Below are 20150 nucleotides of genomic sequence, written 5' to 3'. Positions count from 1 at the left end.
TCAATATTTTGGATGTGTGCCTTTTTTGGTTTTGTGCCTTTGCCAGTCATTTTATATCTGAATACATAACTAGATCATAAACCTTATATGGGTTAGAATTATGTCTCTTTGCTCATGTTTCCTAAATGAACAAATGATTGAATGAATGATGTTTGGGGATGCCAGAAATCCAGGTGTTAAATAACTTTGTATTTACTTTACATATATTATTGATTCTGTCAATAAACGAATGCCTTTCTTACATTTTTAAGTAAAATACATACCTATCTGTTATTTTTAGAGTTATTTCAATTCATGAGAAACTATCTAATCTTAAGCAAATAGCTGAAATATCATTGCCAGCAACTCCTGAAATTGCTTCAGATGACAATGTATCTGAAATGCAAGAAATGGAAGAGAAATCAATTGATAAGGAAATGGAAGTAAGTTATTTTGGAAAATTGTACTGCCGTTGCAGCATGGGTATCATTTTACCTAATTATTTACATGATTTAACTAAACTTGAACTTTGTGGTTCTTCTGTTCTCTATTTTCTCTCTTTAGAGTATCAGAAATGATCCAACTTTTTTTGGATTCATAGGTAGTGTTTTTTTCATAGCTCTTCTAAACTTAACAATTATAAGAATCTGATGGTGAGAGGGAGGGAGGGAGAGGGTGGTTGGGTTATGGACATCGGGGAGGGTATGTGCTATGGTGAGTGCTGTGAAATGTGTAAGCCTGATGATTCCCAGGCCTGGGAATAATACATTATATGTTGATTTTAAAAAAAGAATCTGATGTGAATGAATACAAAGGCAATCTAGAGAAATCATCCACATATCACTGTGAATATCAAGAAACAATGCTCTGTAACTTTATATTACTCTTTTATTCTTCATTCTTAAGTCTATTGTTTGAACATTTTTATCACTCAAGAAATGTGTGAAGAAAAACTAGGAAATACAGATAAGCATATATTTTCCCAAACTTTTCTGTGCATATGTATTTTTCGAACAACAACAAAAAAGGTTGCACATCTTAATGGTGTATTATTAATTTGATCACATAGTTGAGTGGTTTCTGTGGTGATTGATAGACTATGTTTGGAGAAGAGGGTAATTTCTTTCTTTTTTTTTTTAAGGTTTTATTTATTTATTTGACAGAGACCACAAGTAGGCAGAGAGGCAGGCAGAGAGAGAGGAAGGGAAGCAGGCTCCCTGCTGAGCAGAGAGCCCGGTGTGGGGCTCCATCCCAGGACTCTGGGATCATGACCCGAGCCGAAGGCAGAGGCCTTAACTACTGAGCCACCCAGGTGCCCCCGAGGTTAATTTCTCTTTTACCCTCCCTAAGTTCTGAAACCGGCTGAGGAATGAAATGTAGGAGATGGATAGCGGAGATCAAAATATCAGCAGAATTAACTGATAAAACTGACTGATTAGCAAACATGGCTTTAGGTCTTTTACCAAACGAGCTTAGTAGTATCTCATCCCTGAATGAGCCAGACTTGCCCACCTAGTCACACCGGTACAACCAGAGGATTCCCCACTACCGTTCCATCCCCACCAAACTCACTGCACTTAGAAGCTGAGACCAACAGTTCTACAGGCTGGGTGCCTCCAAAACTAGAAGCAAAGATTGCCCAGAAGGGGCTGAACCTACCATGATCTTTTGCTTTTTCCAAAATCACTAGTCAGATAAGTCAATCTACTTTTCTGGCAGTAAATTAGCTATAAGTCTGAAGGAATCCGGAAGTCTCCTCGAGTGGAGTGGCAATTCTTACCCTCTTTGGAAATGAGAGGAACAGAAAAATATTTGTTCTCCCCTAATCACTTGCTCTTTGAATTCCCATTTGCACATTAATCCGATTTCTTGAGTTATAGATTCTGTTAGTTATTGTGGCCATTTTTAAAATCAGACAGCTCTGCAAGACTTACTGAAAAGGAACAATCTCCTACCCAACCTCTCCTTACTCTAAAATCCTGCTCTGCAGAGGCAACCCTTTTCAGCTCTTTCAGCTGTTTCTCGTTATCTACTTCCATGTATTTAGTAATATGTAGGATCACTCGTGAAAAATGAGGCAACAAACAGCCTTCAGATCCAAGTGGGCCAACTGAGGCCCTGCTCTATGTCTCCTCAGGCCAGCATCCAGGCTCATAATACATCAATCATATGAAATATCACTGGTCACAGTAGCAGGAGGGAAGAAAGGGGGAAAATCACACACTGGCTGTGAAGGCTTCTGTCATATCACTTCCATTATATTTCGTTGGCCAAATAAGTCACATGCTATGGCTCAGAAGGAGGAAAGCCAGAAATATTGAGGAACGATGCTAAAAGCTAAAATAATTATTGTTTTTTCTTTGATGTATCAATTTCAGATATATCTGTTGATTTTATTATGGTATACAAGGATTTAATTCACTTAAACTTCTCCCCAACTTCTCCTTTCCCCATTCCTGAGTATTGTTATATCTACAGATTTTGGTTGAATCAATATTCAAGTATTTACATTACTACAGCCAAGTCAAATAGCTTACTAAGGTCATTTTCTTCTTGTATAAGCTTTGATTCTTCTTGACTTGTTTTTTTTTTTCCTTAACTTTCTTCATTTCATTTCATCAGAATTTTCATATGTTCATCCACAGATTTCTTACCCAAGTCTTCATGCTCATCAAATAATGTCTCAGTTCCTTTATTTCTTCTGCTTAACTGAGGACTGCCTGCCCCCAGTGCCTGCCACACAGCTCTAATTCTGGGACCTCCCTTTGTTGCTTTCCTGGTTGAAATCCCAGCCAGTTGGGGCCCGGCTCTGTTTTTCCTCTCTGTAAGCTTTTAGGATCTTTTCTTCATATTTGGTTTGCTGTATCTTTTTCCTTAAACCACTTTTTGCAAGTTTAATAGTCAATTACCATAATAAAACATTTTTACTTTTTTTTAAAGATTTTATTTATTTATTCGACAGAGAGAGATCACAAGTAGGCAGAGAGGCAGGCAGAGAGAGAGAGGAAGAAGCAGGCTCCCCACCAAGGAGAGTTCCCGATCCCAGGACCGGGGATCATGACCTGAGCCGAAGGCAGAGGCTTTAACCCTCTGAGCCACCCAGGTGCCCCAAACATTTTTACTTCTTAAAGAGTAGTATTGATATAGCTCTTTTTTTGTCTTTTTTTCTAATTTTTTTTTTTTACCATTTTAACCTTTTTTAAAAATTGAATTATAGTTGTTATGTTACTTTTGGTTGTAGCTTTAGCCCTTTTTTATTGTTTTCCTCATCTATGCACTCATGTGAAGTTATAAAAGTTGGCAACTCTCATTTTCAGAGTATACTTATTTGCATTTTGAGTCTGAATTTATCAGTAGAGTGAGTGAATACATTTTTCCTTATTGTGAAAGCAACAAGCCCAGCTTTATGAGGATTCTTCAGTCAAGAACAGTTAGCCTTTGCGGAATGCCACTTCCCCATACTTACATCTCCTCTGCTGTGTGCTTGGATTTATGATAGAACTGATTATCTTAGATTTTGGGTTGTAAATCCCCAAATTCTTTCAGTATCTTTGTTATAATATGAATTACCAGATGTTTCACGATATTACTGATATACTGAATACTAAATACTGAGTATGAAATTTCCTAGTAGATCAGATATCTCAAACCCATGAGATTATATATGTTAGAAAATAATAATATAACATACATATTTTTATAAAGTGTATGGTTGCCCTTTTATATCTGTTTTTAAAAATAACTCAGCTCATTTTTGCACTTCTTTTGTAGATCACTTAATAATCACAGTTTTTCAATTGTAGACCAAACATATCAGAGCCATAGTCTAGAATATTCTTTGCTGAAATTGTCCCTGAATCCACTTCTCTATAGTTCATATATGGAAAAGGATTATTTTCTCCTGAAACCATTTTTTCAGCTAAGTTTGTCTGAGGCAGGAGAGTGAGCGTCCTTGAAAGCAAGGAGTCTAGGTTTTGCTCTACCACTCAGTTTTCTACCTAGGGTCAGTCACTTTTCAGGGACTTATTTTCATCTCATCTCTAAAATATGATCATTTCACTAAAATAGTGCTCTGAGATGGAGAGTTGTGTCCCTTGGTTGGAATGTGAGTCATCAGAAATTCCCTCTGGGCCCCTTGTGGCTATCAGATTTATCACAATCAGCCCAATGTCTCAGTCAAGGAGTTGACTATGAATATAAACAATACCAAATAAATGGGGGTATGGGGCAGCGTTTGAATGTAAGCAGAGGGAGGAATCCAGAGACCCTACCTTGCCTTAACCAAGGTTTGTGGCTTGCTTTCATGTCCTAATTGGAATGATATATGTGAGTGAATCAGTCCTTGAGTAAAACAGAATGACTTCCAGTCCTGATGTTCTCTGCTCAATCTTTGAATTTGTCTTATTCTTCGACTTAGAAAATGTTTCTTCAGCTTTAAGTAGGGCATTTTTAGGTATGTTTTAGTTCTGTTGGTTCTATGTATGAGAGAATGTCATCAAATGGAAGACAAACCATTATTTGTTTAGGTGAATTGGCAAACAGAGTAGTTCAGAACATTTGAAAAGTTGAGAAATAGAAGGAACATATAAAGTTTTCTCTTTTTCCAGTATGTCAGCTGGAACTTTAAAAAAAAAAAAAAGGCAGCTATATTCTGTGTTATAACAAATCCCATTCACTAAATCTGCCAGTTCGTTGTCATGACAACCTTCACTTGGTGCTAATTGGAAGTTAACTAGGACACTTGAAGAGATCGATTCTGGTCTGGAATTGGATAGGATTTCATAACCTCTATAATCTATTATATTTATTTCTATCACAGTATAGATTTTTGGTGAGTTATTAAATAGAAGGGCCCAGAAAATGTGCCTTTAGTTGATATGGGGGATAATGAATCTTATTCTCTTTCTTATTCCTTTCCCCTTTTTACCCCCCCGAACTCCCACCAAAGCCTATAGTCTGGAATAAGCTAAGAAATTCAGAACACAGTTATTAGTATGAGATGTATTAAGAGGGCTACACAACAGGTGTTCTAATCACTTCTGGCTTGAAAACTGTGTATGTCCTTCTAAAATGAACAACACTGGCTTAGAATGACTGAGTTATTTTAACCTGTCAGTTGTAGCTTTAGGGTTATCTTCAGAGCTTACCAGGGACTTGAAAGCATATGAAAGATGTAAAACATCCTGACTTTAAGAGACAAACACCTTATTTGGAATGATAGCATACTGATATGAAAAGCCTAACATATGTTTACCAATTCACCTCAGGTTAGTTCAGCAAACATTTATGGGATGCCTGGACTGTACAAGGCAATTAAAATTTGTATATAGTCAGGGTGCCTGTGTGGCTCTGTCATTTAAGCATCAGATTGTTGATTTCAGCTCAGGTGTTGATCTCAGGGTTGTGAGATCAAGCCCCATGTTGTGCTCTGCACTGGGCATGGAGCCGGTGTAAGATTTTCTGTCTCTCTCTCCCTCTGCCCCACCCCCCAAAATAAAATCTTAAAAAATTATAGTCAACATATCTCAAATATCAAAGGACTATGAAAACAGAAAAAAATATATTGAACATTAGCATCAATTAACAAATTCTTTTTGAGGAACTATTATGTGCAAAAATTTTTCCAGGCTTGGGGAGGAAATAAGAATCTACAGAAATCAGTACAAGTAGGTCTTTGTCATGGAGGAGCTTCATCATTGTATGGGTCTGGCTGTAAGTACCTAGATGTCATTCATAATGAGCCCAGCCACCTGGTCGTCCTCTTTTAGCAAAATGTGGCATTCAAAGAAACATCAATCTGATGTTCAAAACCATTGAAAATAATCTAAGTCTTTGTGGAGTCTCTCATAAGAACATTTGAGAGGAAATCCTTTCATAATGCATAGTGAAATTTCTCTTAAAGCTTTTCCCCCAACTGTGGTGTTCTTTAGTATCTCTCTGACATCCAGATGTGGCCCTCTGACGAAATACCCCAAAACACCCTGTACCGGTATTGTATTGTTTTGGCTTTTACATGTTTATGTGGCTCTTTCTCTGTCTTTACTGAAAACTCACTTGCTGGGGGTCTTATTCATAATCTTATATGCAATATCTAGCCCGGTAACACACAGCCCTGACACACAGTGCTTCTCTAGTACTTGCTTCTGGTTGAAGGGCACTCAGAGCCAACTGAGGATAGAACAAGAGAAGGGATATAAAGTCAGGGACGGAATGTTCTACTCAGGACAATGAGTTATCTGTTGTGGCGGGAGAATAGGGTGAACAGTGAGAGATGGGAAGACATGGGTGGAATGAAGTGCTTCCTCCTCTCTGATTCACCACATGGTACTGTTAAGAGTCCCTCTTTACTTTTCTCCCCACTAGACCATAAATCAACTGCTTAAGGACTCTCTTTCTGTCTTTTCATTACCAGCTTATGCCACTTAGGATGCATACAGTAGGTGTTGAATGAAAAAATGATGAGTGAACTTGGTTCTGTAAGCAAGGACCAGGAAAAGGGAAGGGTGGGTATGCGTGGTAGGAGAGGGAGGGAGCAGCACCTGGAAGGACTTCTCATGATCCACCCCATGATTTGCTGAGATTACTCTGGTGGCATGTGGAGGAGGAATGAGGAAAGCAAGAGTTTAGAGGATGGAAAACAATTTAGGAATTTTTTTTTCCGTAAGTGAAAAAAGATGAGGATTTCAACTAAGTCAAAGAATCAGCATGGTTATTTTTGAAGTAACTCAGAAAACTGTCATAGAATCATCAGATGCTCCTTTTTAAGGGAAAAATGGCAAAGATTGAACAAGGGTCATTCTTTGCTCTCTCAGTGCCTTGCCAGCCACACACAGTATACCTCTGGCAATTCTCTTCCTGGTGTGACAAGTTCAAGGCTACATTTCTGTGGTAGCCCAGCATCCAATCAGCCAACTTCTGATATTTATAATGGTATACTACAAATAATGCCAAAGAAATAAGATGTTGTTGAGGTGAAATTTCTGCTTGATAAATGTTGAGACAGGGAGCAGAAGGCAATTATTTATCAGATAACATTGCTGTCTTCATCTGTTATGTGAAATGATTAATGATATAGACAGTCTCACTTTGTTTGATAGCTCTTGATGAAATCATGACAGTAACGTGTCATGGTTGTTCCTGAAACCTTCCCTATAGGGAGGAAACCTACTTTAACCAGTCCTGAGAACTCAATTAGAAATATGGAAATATAGATAAAGAAGAGGAGTATCAGTGTTCAGAGGAGTATCCTCTCTGTCTTAAAGTAGACCAAGAGCCTGGAAGGTTCATCACTGCCAAGTAGTATACCCTGATTAGTGCCCACCACCTTTTTTGGTCCCACTGAAGCTGGCCCATTTCTCGCCACGATCATTTTCTGCCCAAACAGTTTGAGTAGCCTCGTAGCTAATTTCTCTTTCTCTTGTTTCTTTCTGAGTCCAGTTCACCTTTAAACTGTGGCCAGAAGTATCTTTTTTAAAGTGACCAGATCATGATTTTCTCAGGCCAGTGCCTCTAAAATTCCTTACTTTTACATGTTCTGAGTTTACCTCTCCAGCCTTGTTTCTCATCACTCTCACTGCCATTATTCCTATACATGACCACAGTGAAGACCGTATCAGATGCTCTGTGTTCTTGAATATCCACTGTTCTGTTGCTCACATGGCTCCCTCCATCTGGAATGTTCTTGTCCCCATTCTCTGCCAGTGAAATCCTACTATTCATTCAAGGCTCAATTCACATGACCCTTCCTCCAAGAAGTCTTTCCTGTTCCTTACAATTCCTTTCTCCCACATTGAGTTTCCTCTAACCTATTCCTACCCATGTTCTGACTATGTTCTACTTGGTATTTTACTTAGGAGTGTACGAATCTATTCTTCTCAGCTATTGAACACTTTGTGAGGTTAGGGTCTGTTTCTTCATCTTTGTGTTCCACAGCATCTTGAATTTATTTGTTAAATTGAATTTGCAATAGCTTTATAACTCTAAAATGTGATCTTTTCTATGTTCATGCATTTATTAAAACTTAAATATAATATGGTTTGGGACTGTGAATTTAGTTGTTTGCTTCTATATTTTAAGGTTTCAATCAGCATTGGTCAATCATAATTTAAAAATTAGTGTAACTTTATCATTTTCATATTCCTGAATGCTGGTACACATGTGTATTAAACAACAATAAAAGCGAACTGTTGCTGGACACTGGCAACTTTACAAAGTAGGCAGAGTTTATCTCTGACAGTCTTGTAGTCGTGACTCCTTTAGCTATAAGTAAAGGAAGGCTACTTACACTAGTTCAAGTAAAGTAGGTGTGGTGGAAAGCAGTATGTGGCAGGATACAATAAGTAAGTTCATACATAGGGACTGGAAACTAAACACAATGTGCCTCACAGAAAATGGAACTGTTGAGTCCGGAGCCAAGACTACACTTAACTATGGGTGTGTGTGTGTGTGTGTGTGTGTGTAAGTTCTCACACATCTGTTTCCTTCTCGTATTCATCTTACATCTAGCCCAATGCTGCCTTTTCCATGTTTGTGTCAGGACCTTCAGCTACTATAGTTAGTACTCACTATAGCTCTCTTCTCTTGCCCTTCCTTCTATGAAATTATGATAATAGAGAATCTGATTGACTCATCCCTGCACATGAGTAGGTCCATCTGGGGTCAGAGGTCCTCACATAAACAAGGCTGTGTCCACACAGTAGGGGGTGTGGCAGTGTCACCAGCAACGGACAATGTAATGTACAGACTCTTGGTTCCTTTTCATTTACTCTCTCTGTTTCATTCTCAATTCTTAACCATTCTTCTCTGCTAAAATCCCTTTCTGGAATTTGAATCTCTTAATCCCCAGGTTCTCTTCTCAGAAGAAAAGTGATTTTCTAAAACTTTATTCTGGTGTGAATTCTGTAACATATGAATTTTAACAATGAAATAATGTATCATTCATAAGTAAATCTTATATATTATGGCCATCCTGTGTCTTTTCAAGTAATTTTAATTATATAAGGGACTGTGACCTATGAGTCTTAGTTTTCTCCTGGGAATTAGGGTTAGGTGGTGATGCAAGAAAAGACAAATGAAATAGTTCATAACTAAAATATCTAGTAGTTTACCAGTAATTTCAACCTCACTTTATTTTCTTCTTATTTCTAGAACATGATTATTGAATGTTGCTCTGAAATAATAAATCTGTTTTTGACTGATGGAGATGTAAGACCATTGTCTGAGGTATGTATCTTTTTGAAAATGTATCTGATTCTCTCACAAGTATTATTGTTGCTATGGAAACAGAAATACAGAAAACATCTATTATGAAAGTATCAAGGGCCTAACCCTCCTTAATTAATGTGAAAAAGTGATAAACAGGAGTTTATAATAGCATGTTGTTTTGGTTAAAAATATTCTTTTTTAAAAAATCAAGTACAGAGAATTATAAAGAGGATAATTTTAAAATCATCTTAACTCTGCTATTCAGAGAATAACCAACTATGGGCATTTTAGAGAATATCCCCAATTTTTTCCACATATAAATAAACATTAGAATTTTTACATCAATGGAATTATTACTGTACATGCATTCTATAGCTTGATTTTTTTTATGTAACAGTAGTGTTATGGAGATATTTTTATGTGAAAAGTCTACCTTGTCATGTTTAATGCCTGTATAATAGCATAATGGTCCCTTTTGTATATTTGTTGTCAGGCTCTATTTATACAACTAGATTTTTATTCAAGGATCTTGAGGTTGATGGATTCTAGCATATACATATTTCACCCTTCTGTATTATCTCCTCATAGTTACTTCTTAGGAGTACGTTTTTGGAGTAAAAAGGTAAATATACTTGTTTATTATGGTGGGATATACATAATATAAAAATTATGTTTTTAACCATCTCTAAGTATATACTTTAGTGGCATTAAGTACATTCACAACGCTGTGCAACCATCTCCACCATTCACCTCCAGAATTTCTCACCATACTAAACAGAAGCTTTGTATCCATTAAATAATAACTCCCCATTTCCTCTTCCCCCAGCTCCTGGTAACCTCCACTCTATTTTTGGTTTCTACTGTACTATTTGCCCATCCTAGACACCTGAACATAAGTGGAGTCATGCATACTCATCTTGTATGGCTGGCTTATTCCACTTAGTTCAGTGTTTTCAAAGCTCATCTTATAGCACATGTCACTCCTTTATCCCTTCTTAAGGCTTGATAATACCCCATTCTGCAGATGTGCTACGTATATTTATCCGTTCTTTTGTAGGTAGTCATTTGAGTTGTTTTTCCCTTTTGGCTGTTGTAAATAACGCTGCTGTGAACGTGAGTGTAGAGGCGTCTGCTTTCAGTTCTCCCAGGATCTACACTCTCTTGCTGACAGTAGATGAGAGGGCCAGTTTACCCATGTATTCCTCTAGACAGGCTCTCTTCCCCAACCTCTCCTTTCTCTTTCCCTTTCTCTTCTTTTCCCTCTCTTCCTTGTCTTCCTCCTTCCATTTTGCTAACCATTCTAGGATGGTACGTGAAAAAAAAAGACATTTTCAGTTATTTCGTATTTACTAATTATCTGGCCAAATATAAGTTTATATGTTTGTTGGCAATCAGTATTTCTCCTTTTGTGAAATAGTACTCACTCATTCAGTCAGTCCACAAATCTTTAGGGTGAGCTGTGCATGTGTCAGGAAGCCCTTTCTAAGACCCTGGAGAGCCAAATGTGAACAAGCAGCAAAGACCTTGCTCTCTTGGAGCTGCCATTTTTGTGGAAGGAAATAATAAATAATAAGAAGTCACTAAGCAGGATAATTTCAGATTCTGTTAAATCATATGAAAGAGAAAATGGAGTTATATGTTAGAGTAGGGTCAGGTCAGCAAACTACAGCCTATGAACTCCATCAGGCCCACTGCGCATTTTATAAATAAAGATTTATTGGAACACAGCATGCTTGTTTATTTGTGATCTCTAGCTGCTATGAGCTATAGCAGCAGAGTTGGGTAGTTTTGACAGAGACCAGATATCCCAGAAAGGCTAAGTTATTTATTTTCTGGCCCTTTATAGGAAAAAATTTGCTAGACCCTGTGATAGAAGGGAAAAGGAAATGGGGCAAGAGATTAGATAGGGTGGTCCAGGAAGACCTATCTTAGGAGATAATATTTGAAGTAAGAACTGAAATACTACACTGTGTTTCTCCTACTAGATCATTAGTTTCTTGGATAAGGAGCAGTACTTATTTTAATTTTTTGAATACTTTTAAGTGCCTAGCACCATGTATCACTTGGTTACTCTTTCTTGAATTGAATCAAAGTCTCTTTAGTTTTTGTGGGTTTTTTTTTTAAGATTTTATTTATTTATTTGACAGAGATCACAAGTAGGCAGAGAGGCAGGCAGAGAGAGAGGAGGGGGGAACCAGGCTCCCTGCAGAGCAGAGAGCCCAATGCGGTACTCGATCCCAGGACCCCGGGATCATGACCTGAGCCGAAGGCAGAGGCTTTAACTCACTGAGCCACCCGGGCGCCCCACTTTTAAATATCTGAAATTTAATATTTGACTTTTTTAAAAAAATTTGGCCATTCATGTCCTTTTCTAGTTTTTTAAAAGGGGAACCTAATTTCGTTCATAGAAATACATAGATTTACCATGGGAGACATTATAATAAAGATCAAGTTTAATCTAATTTCATACAAACTATGGTTAAAAATAGGTCACCGAAGAAGGAGTTGCTATTTTAAGACACAGGATACATAGCACTAATGGGCTCGGGCATCTGACAGAACTGGGTTGGAATCGTCGCCTTGAATCTTACTAGTTGTACGACCACAGGCAAGTTATTTAATTTCCCTGAGCTTCAGCTTTCTCAAATGTAAAGTGGGGGTAATAATGCCAACACTTCACAGCTGTGAGGACTAAAGGAAATAATACACGTGAAGTATTTGGAGTAGCGCCTCGCACAAATAAATGTTTGGTAATTATTAGCTGTTTTAGGCATCATCACCACCCCTAATGGTGGTCCTGCCTTCCGCATGTGAATTCTTCATCCCCTAGTCAACTAATTTCAAAGAGATTTTTAGAATCGAAATTTGTTTTGAAATATTGACAGAAAAGGAGAGAAACGGTGTTAAAGACAAAGATAGGGCACCTGGCTGGCTCAGTCGGTGGGAGTATGCAACTCTTGATCTCAGGGTTGTGAGTTCTAGACCCACATTGGGTATAAAAATTACATTAAAAAAAAAAATCTAAAAAAAAAAAAAGAGAGAGAGAGAGAAAGAACCAGGAAGCATTTTCTTTGTGATGCACATCACTGTTGAATCCTAGAGGCACTGGGTAAGCGTGCTGGATCCTGACTTGTGATCCCTGCAGTGAAAGGCTCCACCAGTCCAAGAGAAGGAGCCCCCTCCAGTTGAATCCCATACCGATACCTCCCCTGAAAGCAGCCCTTACCTAGTAGTGCTGGGGTGGGGCATGGGAATTTCCAAGCCTGTTCCAAAAAGCAAATTGTTAGACAAACAAAATGACATGCCTTAGTGAAGCTGTATTTGTCACTGAGATGAGATCTCACTGTGCAATTTGGTTCCTTACTGAACACACCTGTTGCAATCGCCTTCGCCTATGCTACGTCTTCTTAATTAAAACAAATATTGCTATCCACAGCCTGTGACCAAAAAAACCGAGAATAGCAAGAAAATGGAGGAAGGAAATGAGCACTCTGTGCTAAACTTCTTAGTGAGTAATCACAAGGGATTAAATGACCATTAGAATTCATTTCTGGTGTACTAACAACAAAGTAATCCTTTCCTTGCCTACATAGATTCAAATTATTGCAGTTTCCAGGTTGTCAGGTAGGATTCAGTCCTGATGCTAAAAATATGCTTTCTGTTCTTGTGGTGACTGACCACGAGGAGGACTGAGTCATTATATACAACCGTCTGCTCATCAGTAATTATTGACTTCCAGCTGCACAAGGACATTGGTGTGTAGATACTTTTGTCACTGCAAAAGCAGCAGATGTTAAAAGCCCTGTGTTCAGCTAAATTAAGTATTTTCCTATTGGTTCACATTATACAAATACATTTACTCTGTGTGTGTGTGTGTGTGTGTGCACGCGCACACACCGAACTGACCAGAGTCATACAGAATCAGTATGGAAGGAAATTCCTAGGAGCAGAGCCTGATTCAAAGGTGGAAAAGGTGATTCTAAGCCAAGAGATAAGCCTCACTGTGTAAGAAGATTGCAAACTAGTTTTTCTTGGCTGCATGAATTTGGTAGGATTCCTTTTAGTTCAGGATTTCTAGCTAGACCTAGCATAGTGCCAAATAATAATGATAATAATCATTAATGCAAATGCTACTGCTAGTAAGAATTTTTATTGAGCACATGGCATGTGCAGACACTACTCAGTGTTTTAAATATAGTATCTCATTGAATATTGCAAGAATTCTGTGAAGATGGTTATTCTTATTATCCTCACATTAGAAATGAAGAAATTAAGCAGCATGTTCAGGATCTCACACCTTGTAAGCGGTGGAGGCAGGAGTCAAAGACAGTCCTGCTTCAGTCTGAGGTCTGCATCTCTAAGTTATACCCAGTGAATGTTTCATTAGAATAGGGAGCCGATGCTACAGGGAATTGAGGAATGAGAGTGTGAAAGTTGCAGGTATAGATGAATCTTCAGGGGTGGAGGAACAGCGGGAGGGAGCCGGTCGGGAGGGCACTAGGATCAGAGCTGCGATGAGGGGGAAGGGCTAAGAGTGAAGGAGGATGCCTCTTAGAAGAGATGAGGACAGACAGTGGAGGAGGACCTTTGGAGAGGCTAGAACACAAAGACCTTGACAGCGTGAGCAACAGAGCGGACTGGGAACAGAGGAAGGACACCTCTTTCTCTGTGTCTGGGGGTGGGAGGGTGGTTGGCAGGAGGGAGGGTGAAGGTGGGAGGGAGGGTGACTGAGTGTGGAAGAAAAGGGTGGGAGAAGCTGAGGCAGTTCAGATGCAGAGGTTTTCACTTTCTTCATGAAGTGGAGGCAAGTTTACCTGCTGTGCAGCAAGGTGGGGGGGGGTGGAGAGCACGGTCTTCCAAGAGAAAGAGGAAGGTCTTGAATATTCACAGTTGTTGGGTGTGTTGAGCTAGGAAGCCGAGCAAGGACAGATAAGAGAATCAAAGGCCACGTGGAGATTTACAGATCAGACATTTGTGGGGGGCACCAGGTGACTTGGCTTGTGGGTTTTCTCTAGCCCCCCTACCTTCCTGGACACAGGAGAGGAAAATGGCAATAGAGGCCAATGCTAGAGGAGAGTATGAGCCAGGCAACTGAGAGCATGGGAGAGGCTTCACAGCCATGAATTTACCTCATAATAGATCCAAAACTCCTCTCTTCCACTCTGGAAGGGCACCAAGATGGCCTGATTCTCAAGCCCCGGCTGCGCATAAAATAGTTTAATTATGCAATATATTTCCTTAAAAATAACCTGAATTTAAGATTAAAAATAATCCTTAGTGACAGATAAATTCTAAGGACTTCCATGACATTATTATGTACATTATCCATGTGCATTCCTTTTCACATGGCTGAATTTAGTGTGCACACGTTCCCTTATTTCTGATTCCTAAAATGATCATTTTTTGATGTATTTAGGATCAGATATTGACACCAACCACAGGCTGGTCACTAAAATAATTATTATCTTTAAGAAGGTTTGGGTAAGAAGTATGGAGAGGGCAGAAGAACAGGTAGAGGGAGACAGAGTCACAGATATATTAACCTATCTTCGTTTAGTCATTAGCATCTTTAATTGTATGTCTGACGTATTGATTCTACCATAAGACCACCTTTACGGTTATGACCCCTTTTGACCTTTTGACCCTGGCTGTGAGCTGGGGGATCACTCCACAATGATTGCATCTTATCTTTTGTTCTGTTATCATGTAAAAATGGGAAATAACCCACTCTAATGTGTTAACCTAACCCAGACTGCCTTCTTGTTATCACTTCTTCTCAGGCCCAGGGTTTAGATCCTCGTACTTAGCTCTTATCAAAATGTGTTCTAATGATGTGCTTCCATATTGGTCTCCCCTATGAGAGCAGATTGGGTTTTATATAATAAGACTGGATCTTATTACATTTTTATGCTCATTGCCCTGCCCACTGCTGGCTCTCACAGAGGTTTTTAATAAATGTTTGTGAAATGAACGAATGCTCTAGATGCATCTTCCAGACGTCCCCCTGGGTTGCAGTTCTAGTCCAGACATTACTAGTGACTTTGGGCTCATCATCTCCATGCATTTGAAAAGTAAACATCTGGCAACTGCATCCTCTTTGCCAGCCATTGGACTGGACACTGGGATACAGAAGAAACAGCTGGAGCCCCTGCCTTTGGTTTGGTGGGGGAGACAGACAAATACGAAGTAATTACAGTACAGGATAGCACAGAGGCCTGGGGGCCAGACACCCCTCCTCAGTAATAATCTCAGTTAATATTCTTCTATTATCTTGACATAATTCTGAAGGTGAGAAATTCCCTGTGATATCCTTTAAGAAGGGTTCAATAATTCCCTACAAGAAATCAAGTTAGTAGAAGCTCCTGTGGCCGATGGTTCGGAGTTTTAATTACTTTGGAAAATGATTGGAAGGCAGTAGAGAATCCTTAGATAGATATAAACATGATCAAGGGTGCCCATGAATGCCTTTTCCTCTGACTAGGAAGACCTTTGAAAGATGAGGCAGAAAACTCAAGCCCTAGGTTCAGTGGTAAAGGCATGATTTATGGCTTTATTCATGGGGATGGAAAGAACGGAACAAATCTCCAAAGCCCTGGAGACAGAAATGAAGATAGAAGTTAAAAAAAAAAAAAAAAGAACAAGCCAACGTGAGCTCAGCTGCAAGCTGCACTGGGTGTACGGCACCGTGCTGGCCCCACAGGAGGAATCGCGGGTGAGAAAGACAGAGTCCTTGCCCTGAAGACCGTCTAGAGAGGAGGAATGGTGCTAATGCTTAACGAAGATGATGGTTGTCGTTTTTCAATGGGTGATTGTTTCGCATAAAAGTGGGAAGAAAGAGATTAACAGGTTAAAAGACCTGCCCCAAGTCACACAGCTAGTAACTGTCCCAGTGAGGCCTGGCAGACTCCAGAGCCTGGGCTCTAGCCCTGATCATCACATTGAAGCGAGCAGTGTCCCCCTTTTCAGTCTGGGCCCTCTTGGCCATCAGGGGGAGGGGCTGGACTGAGCCATAGGTGGCTGAGGGAGAATGAGTGGGTGGTCGTGAGTGGACAAGCTTGGGATCCAAACTGCTCGGCTCCGAATCCCAGCCCAGCCCTGACGTGGCTAGTTGTGTGACCTTGGGCGGGTGGTTTATCCTCCATGCTTCCATTTCCCTATTTGTAGGGTGGGAATAAAAATTATACTTAGATCCAGGCACCTGGGTGGCTCAGTTGGTTGAGCTTTTGACTCTTGGCCTCAGCTCAGGTCTCGATCTCAGGGTTGTGAGTCCAGGCCTAGAGTTCATCTCTGTGCTGGGCATGGAGCCTACTTTAAAAAAAAAAATAGTACTTAGTTCATGGGTTTGTTGTGTGGATTAAGTGAGTTAATCCACATAAACTCATAGGTACTGCCTGGCACCATCCTAAGCAAAACATTATGATCATCTCAGAGCCATGTGAATTCCCTTGGAGTTAGGCCCTTGTAAGCAAAGTAGTGGCTATAGTAGAAAACATGGGTAGCATAAAGCATCTGAGTACATCCCGAAGGAGAGGCTACAGGAATTCCAGTGCTTGCATCACTTTTAGTCACATGCATGTCCTATTTTCCTCTGTTCCAATTACTATTATTATTTAACAAAGCACCCCAAACTTAGTGGCATAAAATGACCCACATTTTACTAAATATTTGAAAGGATCTGTCTTCATTCTATGGTATCTAGAGCATCAGCTGGGAAGACTCACACTTTGGGAATGATTCAGACTCTGAGGGCTGGAATCCCTGAAGGCTCAAAGGCTAGTTTGGTTTGGTACTTGATGCCGGCAGTCGGCTTGGGGCTGAGGGCTGGGGACACAGAGTAGGCTGTGGGCCAAAACGTGACATGTGGCCTCCGTGTGGCCAGTTGGGCTTCAGCACAGTATAGCGTCTGGGTTTCAAGAATGAGCCTCCCAAGAGAACCAGGGAAAACTCTATCACTGTTTCTGCCCCAGCTTTTTAAGCCACATAACACCTTCTCCCTGTTAGTCCCAAATCCACCCAGGTTCAAGGCTGAATGTAGATTCTACCTCTTGATGGGCAGAGTGTCAAGGTCAAACTGTAAGAAGGGCATGGGATCGAGAGCTGTTGTTGCAGCCATTTTGGGAAAATGCAATCTGCCCAACATCCAGCAGAGCACTCCCAATTTGTTGGCTTCTTCCTACTCTGACCAGAGGCCGCTCCTGGCAACCTGCTTAGGCAGCTTTTAAAATTAATTGGCAACTCTCCCCAAATATGCTCTGTAGCTGCCCAGAAATTGCTGTGCATTTCTACAGAGAGGGTAGAAGATAAACCAGGTGGGTTGTCAAAGCACCCTTGGAAATGACTGAATGCAGCTTTTCTGGGTGGTGAATGGGGTTTTAGGTGTCCCTATTTATATGGGACAGCTCCCACTTCACTTGTTTTTTAGGCTGTTAAATCTTACACGCTGATGCCAAGCTAGTTAATTTCCTTTGGCTAATTTCATTACATTACCCTATGCCTCTTGTTTTGTTGTTTTTTTTTTAACAAAACTTTCCAAATGGTGACAATAACCATGTGGTCTTTTAAACTGTCATTTATAGCACTGGGCTTAAGGTTTCACATATTCTACAGTAGCTGTTTATTAAGTCTTTAAAAATTAATTTTACTAATAACTATAACTTCTTTTGGTGGAGTTGTAACTCTCAAAGAAAAGGAAATCTTTTCTTTTTCTTCTGGTTTTTTTTTTTTTTTTTTTTTTTTTGGTACCAGCCAAGAGCTGTCTGAATAGATTTTATGGGCATCTGAATTACATCTTTCTTCTCTGAGACATTATCATTCTGTCCTCAAGTGAAGAGTATCCTTTGTGTGTAAGTTCATGAGACATCCACTTAATATTCTTATATTCTTTTGAAGACAATACCGAATGACATCAGTTCCACACTGCTTTTAAAACATAGCCCTGACTTTGATTCCATCCTCTCACTGTTCACTTCTAGCTGTCAAATTTGGCTAAGGGAAAAAGAAAGCCCTTAAGAAAAGGCCAGGCTATTAATGTGCTCTTCAAAATGCTAAGAAAAGGCTAAGCTGTTTATAGCGTTTTCAAAATGCTCATCTCTCAGAGATTTGCCAGCAATAGTGTCAAGGTGAAATGCGCTCCCACTCATCATGGAACCAGAGTCTTTGTGCTCTCTGTGCTCAAAGGACTGGTCCTACTTTTGTGAGATGTGCAATTTGCTGTATAATGATACTTGGATGTAATTTAAACCAAAATATAATCATGAACCTGATATTCTGTATTTACTTTCTAAGTGGCAAGCAGTGTGTATACTGCTGGATCAAGCAAGCCTGGCCTCATTCAGGATAAAACTACATTTCTGAACCAAAGGGACGACTTCCTGAAGTTTAGTCACTTTGGGTATCTTCAAAGGAGGTGAAAGGCAGGGGTATAATTAGTAGATCTGTTTACTGCTTTCCATTTTGCTAAAAACGGAGGTAAACAGTTTCATTTACCTCATTCATTTTGCAGAACCTTTTCCCTTATTAAAAAACTGTACCCTTAGCAATGAGATTATATTTCCATTTTCAGAGATACTGACTTTTGCCTCATATAGCTGAGTCAACTGGTAAGCTTTGGAATTTCTCTGCACAAATGTTTTCATATTAAAATAAACCCACCAAGAAGGAGCAGGTGTAAATTTACCCATTTTCCTCCTTAATACTTAGGACACTAGCCATTCGAGATTTTTGCTCTTATTTTGCCTGTATCTCAGGCAGCTAATGCCATTATGTTTTTTTCTCAGCCACCTGCGAGAGCCCAGTAGGATAGGAAGACCGCTTGGTACAAGCTCTTGTCCAGTTTTGCCCCCTGTGGACAAGTCATTAATCCTTAACGACCCCAGGGCTGTTAGATTCTGCTAAGGCAGATACATTTGGAAGGAATGTATCTTAGTGGATAAAAACATGAGTTAATTCTTGGTTCCACCATCTATTGATTGCAAGTTACTTTACTTCACAGCACTTCAGTTTCTTGTCTGTAGGTTCTCCTCACGGAGAGTTACGTTCGAAAAAGCATTCAATGCATTTCATACCCCGACAGTGTAACGCCAGTGGTGAGCATTCGATACATTGTGGTCATCTTTCTTTTTTCCTGCCTTAATGTGAAATGAGTCTTTGTTCATCTGACCATTGGAAACTTCCTTCATTAGTGGCTTTCAGCCTATCTAAATATTTGCTAATTTTCAGAAGAGTAAATGGGCACTTAATAGATGTATTATTATTTTTCAGCCATCCTTTTCTTTAATTAAACTTTTTGTTTTGAGATCATTATAGATTTACTTGCAATTATAAGAAATAATATAGAGAGATCCTGTGTACCCTTCACCCAGTTGTCCCCAGTGGTAACATCTTGCAGAATGAAAGGATATCATAACCAAGACACTGACATTTATAGTCAGGTTACAGAACAATTTTGTCACTACAAGGACCCCCACCGCTATACCTGATTTCTGACAATTACTACTCTATTCTCCATGTCTATAATTTTGTCTTTTTTAAGAATGTTATATAAAAGGAACCATTCACTATGGAACCCTTTGGGGGGGTTGTCATTTTTTCACTCAGTGTTAATTCCCCAGAGAGCTATTAGACTACACTTCTGGATGAGCCAAAAAAATTCTTACAAACATTGGCACATTTTATTGTGGCCACAGAATTATCCATAGCCCTAAGTTCCTGATGCAGGACCTGGGACATAATGCCTACAGATGTCAGGGAAGCTCAGTGGTGAATTTCCACTCCACCTCCTTCCAGCCTTCCTCCTTCTCCTGCCTGTTGTTTTCCTCTTGCCCCCTTCTTCTGCGTCCTCTTTTATTAATATTGACACACGAGGTTGATTGCTTAAGTTAGAAATTCTAAAAAGAGTTCTGTGAAAGGATTGATGTGAAATTCCTTTGTCAATTGCAAACTTTGTTAGACTTTCTATCAGACGTTGC

At 39.5% G+C, this 20150-nt stretch overlaps 1 protein-coding gene across 1 annotated transcript in view; it reads left to right on the top strand.

The window, feature by feature from the left end:
• CFAP54 (cilia and flagella associated protein 54) overlaps positions 1-20150 on the top strand; it is a 322605-nt gene that overhangs the window by 289849 nt on the left and 12606 nt on the right. The window contains exons 66-67 of the mRNA XM_044227472.1: positions 281-422; positions 9127-9201. Of these exons, the coding sequence (XP_044083407.1) occupies positions 281-422; positions 9127-9201 (217 nt within the window). The remainder of the gene's footprint in view (positions 1-280; positions 423-9126; positions 9202-20150) is intronic.

This window comes from Neovison vison, chromosome 12 (genome assembly GCF_020171115.1).
Source record: "Neovison vison isolate M4711 chromosome 12, ASM_NN_V1, whole genome shotgun sequence".
NCBI classification, from domain to species: Eukaryota; Metazoa; Chordata; class Mammalia; order Carnivora; family Mustelidae; genus Neogale; species Neogale vison.
This window is presented reverse-complemented; position numbering and strand designations above follow the sequence as displayed.